Below are 13,958 nucleotides of genomic sequence, written 5' to 3'. Positions count from 1 at the left end.
ATTTCCAAAACTTTAAAGTCACAGACAAGTTCTTGAAAAGGAAGTTGTCATAATCAAACCCTGACAGAACCTCAGGGCTATTTGACCCTCTGTGTTTTCAGTGCTTTTATTTGAGGAGAAATGTGCCAAAGGGTGTGTTGTTTGATGTCTTCAGAGGTATTCTCCATTTCTTCTGCATCCATCCATGTCTAAATCACACACAATAAGTTGTCTGACAGATAAAAAGTTTGCCGAAAGATGTGTCCTCGTAAGACTCAATAAAGTGTGCAGGGCTTCACTGCAGACTTTGTAGCTTTCCACAATGCCATTGATAGGTATTCAAAGACTAACATAGAAAACAGATTAGCATGAGACAGTTTGTCTTGCATACAGTGCAAGCCCTGTTCCCTCGGTTCATTGATTTATCTTGATCATTACTCCAAAAATCATTTCCTGAGACAATACAAATTGACAAGATTATATCTATGTGCTAGAACAGGAGGACTTTGTTAAGTAAAGTGTATGGTAGACTTATGAATAAATCAAGGGAAGTACAAAGAAGCAGAATGTGCTGTGAGCAATAACTGTAACTAAAAAAAAAAAAAAAAAAAATCTTATTACCAGAAATTCATAGGTTTGTTTTATATGTGCTCTTTGGGGATAGGAATGGGATGTTCTTTAATTATGTTTTCTTTAATTATTTGTTCATTAATTCACATAGATATATTTCTACTTGTGATCACTTATATGTCAAATAGTGAGACTAACAAAACACTTTAAACTTTGCTGAACCAAACAAACACCAAAGATATCCTTTCAGTTCTGCAAAGCTGTAGCATATGGCCCTCAGGAATGCTCAGAAAGAGAGCAACAGCAATAGGGCTAATAATCTGATCTGGTATGAAGAGAGAACAAAACTGCCTTCTCATGCACTCAGCCCTGATAGTATCTCAGCTGCATGAGTGACATGTTGTCCTATAATCAAAATTAACTCTTGAAGGATTTCACAGTCCATTTATTTCTCAACTACAAAGGTATTTTCCCCTTCTTTCATCCTGTTTTTTTTTTCTGTATACTATACCAAAGGTGTCAGTGTATGTGAGTGACAAAGTGAAAAGACTGTTGTCAGGTATTTGAAACAGGATTGACAGAAAGACAGGACTGTTAAAAGGCAGGCATTGTCATATTTACATGCTAAAAACAAAAGCTGTGGATTTGGAATGTGGATTGAATGTTTCAAGGTAACGGTACTCCTGCTACTGCTCTTGGTACAAGCACCACTAGCTTTTGGAAGTTTTCATGATCCCTTATCCAGCTATATAAACTTTTTACAATGATTTATTTGAGCATCAGCTATTCAGGAATGACAATTTGTTTGTTCCTGTTCATCTTTCTTTTTGTATTATTAAAGAAAGGCACAATATTTATTAGATTTATTCACAGAATGCAGAACAGCCAAAAAGCACAGCATAATTAGAAAAGAATTTCATCATTAGAGAGTTAAGAATGAAATGCTCAAAAGTACAGCAACAAAATCTGTTAAGAATTTCAGCTCTGTGAAGTTCATGTGGTCATCAAACACTATTACCACATACAGCAGTACTAAATTAAGAGTCAGATCATGTGACATGGGCATACTAGATTCAGGTCATGTGACACTGCATAATCATGTGTGAAGAAATCCTTACCTGCTTGGTATCACAAACAAAAAACAGAAACAAAAACCATCATCAAAATACATAAAATAGAACTTCTCTTTATTTGGTAAGAAGTACTAGTGTGTCATCTATCTCACATGGAAAAGAAGTACTGTTTTGGGTCCTCCTTTTTTCTTCTTTCATAGGAAGATGAATGGAATTTGATCAAAGAATTTTGTGCTTATCTGTTTGTAGGCTGCACTGAATCATACAAAGTACCCTCCACAGGAAAAAAAAAAAGAGACCAGACATGTCTGTCATTTCTTTGTGTTAAATGACTTCAATCTCCAAGGAGCTGACTTTGAGCTTGGGACCAGTAAAGCTGTGATTCTGGTCAGTTGTCAGAGGAGAAATGAATTGGCATGGTAGAGACTTAGGCATAAAGAGAAAATAGACTGTGAATTTACATCTTGTGGGAGTTCTAGCAAATAGCCATTTGAATTGAAGAACCTGTGCCTGTCAGTGGTTTGACATCAGTGCTCAGGTGCAGATAAGCTTTCCAGTTAAACTGGGCAAGTTCAGGTCAGACTGTTGGAATACTGACATAGGAAATGCACAAAATACCTTGACTGCCCTCAGAAGCCCCCAGCATCTTTAACTGCTTCAGTGGCAAGATGGATGATGACAAATGCAGTTATTGATTCTGCTGACCCTTTGCATATCTCCTTAAACTGAGCTATTTCAGAAATCTTTCTTGTACCTCCCTGACTGCTTTTATACAAAGCTTTCGTGCTTCTTTCCCTTTTGTGTGCATGCAATGAGATGAGAACAAGTAGAGAAGCTCAGAAGAGCTAAGCATTGTGGGGTTATTAGTTTGACAATCATCTTGCACAGATTACAAACAAATGAGGTCATGTCAATATTTGAAAGATGAGGGAAAAAATGAGGGTTACTTTGGCCTGATACTCAAATCTATATATGCACAGAATATTTTGTAAATAATAAATTTGTTACCCATGCTAGAGCAACTTCTAAATTCTTTTATGAGTTGACTTCCTTGGCTTTGATTTTCTTTAAAGGGAAGGTAAACCCAAAGAGCAATGTGGATTGAGTGAAAGCAGCAACATTAGTAGAACACATCAGTGAAAGTTTGAAGAAAATCGGACAATCGATGCAAAAGATATGAATTTTTAAAGTTTTGGTGTTGGAACCGCTGGATGAGGAGACTACTAGAGGTTATGACGTATGAGAGGACAACAATATAAAGGAAATATAAAGAAATTTTCACAAAAATTCATTTTTCATGAAAACCACAAATTCCATCAACTTGATACTGACATATGTTAAGGGTAGCAATTATTCCCCCTGTTTTCTGAAAGCGATTAGGCAAGTGCCCTTTCATAATGCTAGAAAAGTGAATTTTTGTTGATTTTCCTTTATATTTTGTTTATATTGCAGTCCACTCATACGTCATAGCCTCTAGTAGTCACTTTTCTAGCATTATGAAAGGGCACTTGCCTAATCGCTTTCAGAAAACGGGGAATAATTGTTACCCTTAACATATGTCAGTATCAAGTTGATGGAATTTGTGGTTTTCATGAAAAATGAATTTTTGTGAAAATTTCTTTATATTTCCTTTATATTGTTGTCCTCTCATACGTCATAACCTCTAGTAGTCTCCTCATCCAGCGGTTCCAACACCAAAACTTTAAAAATTCATAACTTTTGTATCGATTGTCCGATTTTCCTCAAACTTTCACTGATGTGTTCTGCTAATGTTGTTGCTTTCACTCAATCCACATTGCTTTTTGGGTTTACCTTCCCTTTAACTGGAATTATCTCACTCTATTTCAAGAGAAAAAAATCATGACTTTAAAGAGAGTAGAGCTACAGGTGGCCTTAACAGGTTAGAAGTCACACAGGGGAATGAGGAATATCAGTAGAGGAGGGAAAGGAGGACCAAGTATAGGAGGGGGAAATGGGAGAAGAGGGTATGAGAGGAAGGAGAGTAGGAGGAGGAAAAGAAAAAGAAGATGTGTCAGAAGAGAAGGAATGAGAGCAAAAAGAAAATGTAGAGAAATAGGATGATGAGGAAGAGGAACAGGATGAGAAGGAAGAGCAGGAGAGGAGAGACAGAGAGGTAGACAGATTGGCTTTAACCCGTTGAGGACGAGTCCGGAGTATACTCGTGCAGGTGTCTATGGGAAATGCATGTTGTAGCAAAATCAGCCAGTCCTCAACGGGTTAAGGAAGAAACAGAGTGACAGCAAGGGAGTAGGAATACTAAAAGAAGGAGGAAGATGAGCAGGGTTAAAAGGCAAGGATTAGGATTCAGATTACTTTTGAAACAGCAGAGTGACTAGCAATATCAACAAGGATGAGGAGTCGTAGATTCCACATTTTCTTGGGAACAGAAGGTTGTAGTTTTAGGCCTAACCACTTTATACATACAAATTTTGATGTGGACACAGGATGTTGCTTCTTAGTACAATCAGTCCTGATACTTTTTGATTGGTTTTGACAGGTGCAATGTCAACTCCTCTGCATCTTTTGCCCCCTGTCTGTGTATTCTACCATCAGCAGTTCCATCAGTCATTTGTTTTTGAGGTCATGTCAAGATGGATAAAAATAGGAGAAACTAGAAGAAGAATTTGCTGTAATGGTAAGATTTGGCAGTCATTTATAAAAAAAAAAAAGTATGCAAAGACATAATGATGGCCATGGCAAACAGGTGCATTGTGGAATTACACATAGCATCTGTTATGCTGAGATTTATTTTGATAAATCATGAAAGCAAAAAAAAAAATGAAAAACATAGTCAAAGTCTTCACTATAGTATACAGTGCATTTGTGGTTGAGGAATTACTCAAACAGGGTATCTATTGTTCCCCAGCTTCATTTTATTTCTTTCCATAAATTTGTAATCAAAAGAGAAGGGATGTTTGCTGCTCATTGGAGCTTTTAGAGGACAAGGGGTTTATGTGTTTAAAACAAGCACAAGCCACAAGGTCTTTGTGAAATAGGTATCAGTGTCCATGTAATTATATCATTTTGAACCTTTAATGTGCTCAGAAAGCTGCAAGGTCAATGCAAAGATTCTAAGACTGTTCACTGGAGGGGAAAGGATAAAGATATGTTTTATGCTCAATTGATCCCCAGCATTAGAATCCCCACTCATTTTACATAAGTCAAAATGACAGAGAGATGCAGGTAGTCATCAGAAAACTAGTGTGTACATCACCATGTAAACAATGATAGATGCAAATGAAATACACATTTTTGTGCATTTTTTCTTGTACATTGTAGTGGTTTTTACCCATTGTAGATGTATTACATCCTGTTAATGACTGTGGTCAATATTTAAAGCTTCACTGCTCATTCTTTAGCCTTTCCAAATATTGACAACCTTCTACCACTGAGAATCAGTCAGAAATGGAACCAATCTTTGACTTTCTTTGTAAAAAAAAAAAAAATCCTCACCATGATGCCTACTGTGTCAAGTGTTTATGAGGACTCAGGAGTGTGGGATTTGCCCTGTGTGATATGGTTGTTATTTATAGTGAATTCAGATGAGATTCCTTAAAATGCCATGCTTGTGAGCCTGAGGGCTACCACACTTGACTAGGAAATGATGCTCTCTCTTATAACATATCAATCATTCTACATGCCCGGACTTTTTACCTGATAGACCTTTCTTATCCTTTCTTTTATTTTACATAAAGTAATTTCCGTAGTATAGGAAAAAATGAGGCCATCAGCTTTAAAATACTCTGTCACTCTATCATTAGCAGTTCATTAAATTTCAAACAGAAAGTCAAACAATGACTACCATTGCTGAAATACCCTACATTACAGGAGCTGTTCCATCACAATATTTTATACCAAGGCTGCAATACCTTATGTCAAAGCCTAATTTGATGTGTTTTTATTTCTTTTCATCACTTAGGTAAACCAACACTGAGAGAATCATTTTGATGTCCATCATATCAGTTCAACTCTTGAGGACAAGGCAAAGAAGAAAGGAAGGATCATCGTGTGTCTGGTGTAATGTGTGACCTTGAAGTACTGAGAGGAATTTGAGATGGAACCTATCATCAAACAGACTTTTAATTGATTCAGTGTATTTCTTATTCCCCAATGTGAAGAGGATTCTGTTTGTTATACTCTTATAGCTTTCTTGGGATTTCTTAATCACCGGACACTTAGTTACTATCAGTATTTCAGCTCACAGAAAAGAGACAATTCACAAAAATGGCTTAAATATTTTTGTGCTGCCATTTAAAACACCTCTGTCCTTTAGTTAAGTAGATCATTAATTTTTCTTGCTACATAGCAGCAAGCTGCAGGGTTGTTGACAGTCCATGCATAAACATATGAAAACTCACAAGAAATTAATGATGCTGCATTTCATTTGACAGCCCCACTTGAACCCCATTTGGATTTAAGCATTACTCTACAAAGATCAAATCAACTCAAAAGTGAATTTCTCACAGCAGTGAGTACTGTCATTCTAGAGTAAAGTGGAGAACAGTCATCCATGGACCAGTCAACAGTATAGTCTGCAAGTCCACGGAGTACAGTGAACTTTGGTAAATCTTGCAGCGATAAACTACTACTGACTAGACTCCCCCAGGCAAGCCTGTCAGGATGATGCACAGAAACAGACTTCTCTTGCTGGTGACCACCCTGCTCTGCCTAATGGCTTGGGCAATAGAGGGCAGGCAAAGGGTACAGACCAAAGCCAAGTCCAGGACCAGAGGTCATCAGAGGTCAAGCTATCTGCCCAGCGGTGGATCTAGGAAACCCAACATCATCCTTATCCTCACTGATGACCAAGATGTTATTCTAGGTAAGAAAATGATAAGGAAGTATGACAAATTCTATAGTTTAAAGATATATAATAATAATAATAAGGTCTTATTTACCCAGGGTAGCCTCTTCAGTGTTGCCACTGCTCTACCAGAGGGCCCTGCTATTATTATTACCCTAGCGTTGCCAGGTACCCATTTATACACCTGGGTCGAGAGGGACATTGTGGGTAAAAACACCTTGTCCAAGGATGTAAGCACTGGGCGGGATTCGAACTCACGGTCCTCCGTTCGGGAGTCGGGAGTCTTATCCACTATGCCACAGCATAGAGTAAAGTGGAGAACATGCCACAGCGCCCCCAGATGTATGTTGAGAGTAGTAATTCTCATCACCCTGTAATGCAAGATTATCTATTTTGCCCTAACTTGCTCTAATGTTTTATTACTTTGATGTCCAACAAGAAAAAAGGCTTTCACATAAAGAGCTGATGTAAATCAAAGAATTAGAATCAACAACTTTGTATATTCTGCTTATTTCTTTTTCTTTTAATGAGCTGATTGTGTTAGCTAGTTTATGAACATATCTTTCAGATTGTCAGTTTCTTTTCTTGCTGAGCAATATCATGATACTACCAGCTGCTGCATAGAGGGTTTATATGTGCTCAAATGTAAAAAAAAATAGACTAATTCCGTAGAGATGATTTTTCAAGTATTATAATCTTGATGAAGGGGGACAGTGAAAAGTCAAATATTCAAGCGTAATATTATTGTTACTTTGATCCCTGTATGCTGTTAGGTTCAATGACAGCCATGAATAAGACTCGCTACCACCTTGGCAGTCAAGGGGCGGAGTTCACTAATGCCTTTGTGACCACCCCCATGTGCTGCCCCTCTCGGAGTAGCATCTTGACAGGCCAGTATGTCCACAACCATCAGGTCTTTTCCAACATCCAGGAGTACTGCGGATCCGACCAGTGGCGCATGGGCCCAGAGCTGGCCAACTTTGGTACCTATCTCCAGTCTGCAAACTATAGGACAGGTGAGTCAGAAATGCCTCGTTGTAAAATGGAGTGACCATGTTACTCTGTATATATGTCATTTTTAGAACCAACTACCATTGTGCCATAGTTCAACACTGCTTGTATGGGAATGGATGAGATTTGAACTGGTATTACGGCTTTATGTACAACTCAACAAACATTTGCACCATATATTGCAAGCTGAATCTAAAGGCTAGCCCAGCATATTACACTCGAGTCTTTAGTGGTGAGCTGCTCATGACATATGCATGATGTCTTAGGTGTGTATTTTGCCATGTTATCATTTTTCCTTGTCCTCCATTATTTCTATAAAGTGTATTGTGCAAGACATTTCAAACACTTATACTGATCATCAAATCACTAAAATCTAATGTTGACTGAAATGTGCACTCAAAATACAGTAAAACTGAAATCACTTCAAAACAACAGTATTTCTTCTGAAGATTTGAAATTCTCCAATGTCAAGTATCGTGCCCTTTCCAGTCAAGTCTACATGAGAAGGACTCAAAGGTCATGACAATTGTATCTCTGTGGAGTTTGGGTGTTTTTTCTTTTCAGTGTCAATATGTATTTTTTGGTTGGCCATGAGGTGGCACAACAACATATGTCAAAAATTTAGGAAAATTGACTTAGTCACATATTTCAATTTGTTTAGTGTAATCTAACCCCAAAACAAATCTTGAAATCAGAACGTGTCTGGTCATTGAAATATGGATGAGACAACATCCGAGTAAGAAATGTTAGAAATTATTTTGGCAAAACAATGTAAGTGGTGATACACTTGCCCCTTCTCAACATTCATCAGTCATGAACTTAGCGCAAAACAACGTATCTATTCATGTGCAATACATTGTTTTGCCATCCACATGCTCATGCAGTGATAGGCTGCGAGGCTGCGTGCGGCCAGCAATACCATGCACAGAATGACATTGTACGCGCCATTGATTGAGACTTTACATCATTTTGCTGTAGCAATAGCTTGGGTAGGTTCATGCGGTAAAACTACATGTGTAGATTTGTACAAATTGTTCCAAAAGATATGGGGCTAGTAAAATCAGTTTGCATTCAGAACATTGTAGATACTGTTGGTCCTTGAAATGGTAAAATATAAAATATTCAACAAAAACACAAAAAGAGCTGTACATTTGCAAAACTTTAAACTAGATTTACTGTGAAAGAGGTTGCATGTAAATATTGTATGTTTGAGAACATAGATCTTCTGAATTTGCTATCAAGTTTTTTTTTTTTCATTATTTGGCTCATTGTCTAGCATGAACCTTGAAGGATGACACTTAAAAATCTTACAAGCTTTTCTTTGTCTGGAACTACACAAGACAAATACAGAAATGGAACATAAGGGGAGGAGGAAAAAGCAGGGGAAAGAGATAGAGAGAAGGAGAGAGAGGGCTGGATGGAAGGGGTGGGCTCTGGATGTTTGTGTTGGTGGCTGATTGATGATGTAGCTGCCATGCCATTGTGCGATATTTAAATTCCTATCCATCAAACGAGGCAGGGGTACTATGGATCATGGCACAGACCTTACCATTGAGAAAGGAAAAAAAGGGGGAAAACAAACTCTACCTGCATAACAACATTGTTTCACTAGGAAAGTTTGTTTGAAGAATGTGTTATCAAATATCCTTCTTCTGTCTTGTTGGACTTTGGTTCTTGTATGTCTTGTGGAACTAAATCTTTGGGTCAGGTGTGTTCATCACAGTTTTATGACAATGCATACAATCTTCAAAGTATTTGGTAGACCACAGAGCTCACATGTGCTCCTATGTCCTTGTTGGTAAAGAGGAGGAACAACCAGAATGATTGATGAGAGAATGAATGTTTTACTATGTGACATTTAAAATTCCATCCATCAAAGTTTGGGCCTCAAGGGCCAACATGAGTATCTCACCTGAGAGTGTACTTATTTTCTTGTAGTTTCCTTCACTATTATTTTCGTGTGTTGCCCTATGTTTGGTGACAGTCTGATCTACCAGGCCTTGATCCTTGTCATTTGTGCATGTTGGTATGCCTAAATGCATCCAGCCTCATACATGGTTGTATGCATGTGTTTGTGAGAGTATTTGCAATTGTGCATTCTTACGTTATAAAGACAAAATCTTCTGGCGTCTATGTAGGCTAAGCAGAAGAATAACATGTCCGTTTACTCTTTTATACACATGCAAGAATGGTGTTTGAATGTGTGGGTTTTTTTCTCTCTCTCTCAAAGTGCTTGTATCATTTTCCCCTCTTTGAAGAAAATGCCTCTTCACTGACCAAGGCTTTGAATGGAAATGGTCTAAATGAACTAATATGCAAGCTTATACCCATACTCAAAATTAAAAAGTTGGTGATTGTTCTTCGCATGCAATATACAAGTACACTTTGCATTCAAGTATATTGTGGGTATTCATCAGTGACAGATAGATATACTTGTACTGATACTGAAGAATGACACAATACTTGATTAACATGAACTCATAAACATACAATGTGGTATTGGTGTATTGATGCATTCATTTGCATCCCTAGAAGTTGCAATCATCTGGAGAAGTGATGGTATAGCCTAAATGAAAGAAACTCCAGAACGTTCCTGTTGCTTCGTGCTCTTTAACATACAAATGTGTGTTAGAAGTATGTGTTATGAGTGTATATAAACTTCTTGAATGGGGAATGGATATGAACATGATGTAGGCCTATTTTTTTTTTAAATCTTTGCTTCATTGAAATACCTACAATAGTTGACCAGCACTGGCACCTGTTTACTTAGGAGGTATAAGATAATGTCCTTCATTATTACCTGGTGGTTAGTCTTTTTCTCACCATATCACTGTAAAGTTTGTGTGAGGCCACAGCCCATTTAGTGAAACAGTAAATTCAGGTATGGATGCAAAAACACATTTCAAATCTGTTGATTCTGATTTGAGCCATTAACATCAACAAAAAATTATGTTGCTCTTTATGTGCTATATTTTTGTTTGGAATCAGAGTGCTTAAACATCACTGTTCACTGCAAGTCTTTGGTAAACCACTCTGCACATTTCTGGCCTTTAGATATTCCATCCTTCCACAGAGAAGATTTTACAGAAGCCATTGCAACTGGCATGTGATTGTGTGCCACAATTATCATAGAGTCATTTTAAGCTAAGGATCGTACCCATTTCCTTTCCTTTGAAGTGGAAACCACCCAATTTTCTGTGAGGATCAGGAAATGTGGCCGAGCTCTCGCCACAAGATCATGAGGTCATATAACTTTGCTTGGTTAGAGACAAATGGTCTGTAAGAGCATGCTTACTTTTCATATAAGGTTAGCAACATTCCTCTGTGGATTTGATAAATTCTCACGACCCCAATATCTTATTTCTGTAATATGAATTTGGCCCCCTCTATTTCCCCAAAAGCTGGTCGAACATGTTTTTGAGACTATGTGCAACAAGTTTAAATTCAGTCAAGTGCACAGGGGACTAAAAATATCAAAGCAGTCATCTTTTTAAAAAAAGACATGTTTGAATTTTGAAACATTTGTGGATTTCCACAAATTAAAAAAAGGTCTTACAGCAAAACATCAAGCTTTAGATTTTTGAACAAATTTGTATTAATTTCAAATGCCCTTTTTTATGCAAGGTCACATGAACTTGTAGTTTTCTTGACTCTGATGTCTTGGTAAATTGATGACAGGTCACTCATTTGTATGTGTTGGTGTTGGAAGTCTTTATCTGTCGAAATGTAAAATTTTAAAAAAATGCAACATATTTTAGACAGATTGAGAGCCAAATTCCACAATCCTCAACTTGGATCCCATGTCTGCCAGCACTTCTCTCATCCATTGAAAAATAAAACAAACAAGAACCCCTAAATATGTCATCAAGTTGGTATAATCTTTTTGGTTTTGTGACTCTCTGTGTGTGCCCATACAGTGCATTGAATGTCATCCTACAGTTCATTCTGCTGCAGGGCTTTGGGTATCTCAATTATCCTGAATGATTTTTGTGGTATCCATTTCCATTTCTGCTGATTGTTCTCTTCTCCATTGTGCCCTCACCACCATGCAAGTTACCACTCTTGGAGGCAGGTGCTGAAATGTTTCCTTCTTTTCAAGGTCTCCATTCCCCTGAACCTGTGACCCCCTTCTCACCTTAGGACAAGTTCAAGTTTATTCCCCCAAAGGAGTCTAACAATTCTAGAACAAACCTTTTGAACCACCACCAAAAAAAGAAAGAAAGAAAAAGACCCAAACAAACAATTAAACCCTAGCAACAACAACTTCTAGTGAAATACTCATCATTGCATTAGTTGTAAAGCAGATTGATGGACCTAGTTTGTTCCGCATTGCAAATATTTGTGCCTTTGTTCTTTCTCAGACAATGTATTTCTTCCTAAAATGTTTAGTGGGTGAAAAGGATAATGGGAATTGTTATTGAGAAGAGAGTTTCTTTTGAAGAAATATCAGAGACAAGGAACAAATGAAAGATGCCATGTGGCATGGTTCTATTTTTCCCACATTTATGTCTCTTTCAAAAGAAGTTTGTCAGCAGTTATCTAGCTTTGAATGATATTCAGTTGACTAATTCTTGGTAAATTCAAAACTATGCAAAAGACATAATATCATCTCTTTGCTGTAAACAGAAATATAATCAATGAAAGTGCTGGCTCACTACCCAGGATAAGAAGGAGAGAAGGGAGTGAGATTTTGGAAGAAAAAGGATTTAATCAAATATGAATTTGACTAAAGCACTGTAAGACAGATGTTTATTGTGCCTTTCAGTTATAGCTAAGATGTGACATATCCAAGGTAAATGAGGGGAGATGATATAGTATGCTTAATGCACTTGCTAAAACCAAATTAAAAACCAACAACAAAACAACAAAACCTGGGGTTTTCAATCAACAGTGTTTTACACCCACAGAAAAAAAAACCCTATGAAAAGAAAGGTTTAAGATTTATTTGCCTACCATCATGACTTCGATTTTTTTTTTTTTTTTTTGGGGGGGGGGGAGGGAGCACAAGTGTGATTTGATAGACAGGTGCAAGAAGAGTAGAGGAAGATGACACAACCACTTGATATCCCACATGGTGTAATGCTAGACTGCCATTCTTTCTAGTCTTCATGTGCTTATGTTAATAATGTGACTAGAATGACTGCAGGAATATGTGAATGCCTGCAGTATTTTTTTTTTCCCTGCTGGTAAATGGTTTGCTTTGTCATGAAATTAGTCTTAAAACCATGACATGCATAAAATGCTCAGAAAATCTGACTGCATGGTTGAGCAGTTTCTTCTTTGACATCTTTATTTTGTTCTTTGTTTGTCAAATAATCAGGATTATGAAATCAGCTTTGAAAAAAATGTACCTGAAACATGCAATAGACCATTTCTGTATTGTATCAAATCTATGGATGCTTCTTTTCCTATACAGCCGAGTAACATAGCATCTCATTCACCTCCTCCCCAGGTAGGAATTCATGATGGTTGCTAGGTAGGGCAAGCCTCTGACAAGCTTTGTGGTTATTGAGGGCAACTTCTGTGAATAAACCATGCATAGAATGTACATGTAGATACATTATTGAAACGGTCTGTTGATTGCACTGATGGGCCAAGGACAGTTTGTGGTAGACATGTTCACACCACAGTGCCTCGTGTCTGCTTAATGAGTGGTGACGTGATGTGGGTCACATTGCCTCATTACAATTGCTTAAGCATGCACTGAAAGGGAAGACTTAGGCTGCATTTATCATCTTTCCCATGTTGGTAACTCGTTTCAATACCCAATATCAAAACCATTTGCATTGGCCTTTTGGATGATGCTTCTCAAGTTGCATTTATCATCTCTATCATGAACCAAGACAAAGGGTGCTCCACGGCACTGTTTGACCAGAGACAAAGATGTCATGTAGTTGGCATGAGTAAGTCTGAGCTATTAACACATTTTAAAATGACTTTGTGTTTATCATCTCTATAGAAATACATTTCTGGCTCAAACATTTGGGATCGCACATTTCTTAAGATTTCAGAAAGGTGTCTCTAATCCTGTTATCAAAACAGCTTTGCATTTGTGATCTACCCAAATCTCCCTGAAAGTCATTTGGAAACCTTAATCCTACACCAGAAATAAGTTGATAAATGCACCTTTTGTCATCAATATTTTTTTTTCTTTTTTCATACACAGACAAAGATATCTCTATGTCTTGCAAAACGTGCTATCCCCAAACATTACTGCTGCTGCACAAGTTTATATCTTGAATGGTATACAACTTCGCATTTATCTATGTTATACCTACACACCATGGGATTCAAGAGAAATAATCAAACTTGTGAGCTCAGTCAAAATGGATTATGTACACACAGAGTTTGGAAATTACTGTGATGACTTGATATGAGCAATATGAGCAAGTACCAAGAAATAAGGAACATACACTAGCATCACAAATGATTACTGTATATGCCATATATTTCGCGAGTCTAAATTTTCGCGAATCGGGAATTCCCGACGATTTCGCGAG

The 13,958-nt window shown here is 37.4% G+C and overlaps 1 protein-coding gene across 2 annotated transcripts in view; it reads left to right on the top strand.

Moving 5' to 3' along the window:
* The window catches only part of LOC139727854 (extracellular sulfatase Sulf-1-like), a 98,875-nt gene that overhangs the window by 20,803 nt on the left and 64,114 nt on the right, over positions 1–13,958 (top strand). For both annotated transcript variants that reach the window (XR_011710771.1, XM_071638827.1), the window contains exons 2-3: positions 5,563–6,465; positions 7,221–7,463. Coding sequence is in view for 1 of the 2 variants with exons in the window: in XM_071638827.1 (XP_071494928.1) it covers positions 6,264–6,465; positions 7,221–7,463 (445 nt within the window). In the remaining variant the exon portion in view is untranslated. The remainder of the gene's footprint in view (positions 1–5,562; positions 6,466–7,220; positions 7,464–13,958) is intronic.

Source organism: Diadema antillarum, unplaced genomic scaffold (assembly GCF_040938485.1).
Source record: "Diadema antillarum isolate AM-2024a unplaced genomic scaffold, OU_Dant_1.0 seq00000156_RagTag, whole genome shotgun sequence".
NCBI lineage: Eukaryota > Metazoa > Echinodermata > Echinoidea > Diadematoida > Diadematidae > Diadema > Diadema antillarum.
This window is presented reverse-complemented; position numbering and strand designations above follow the sequence as displayed.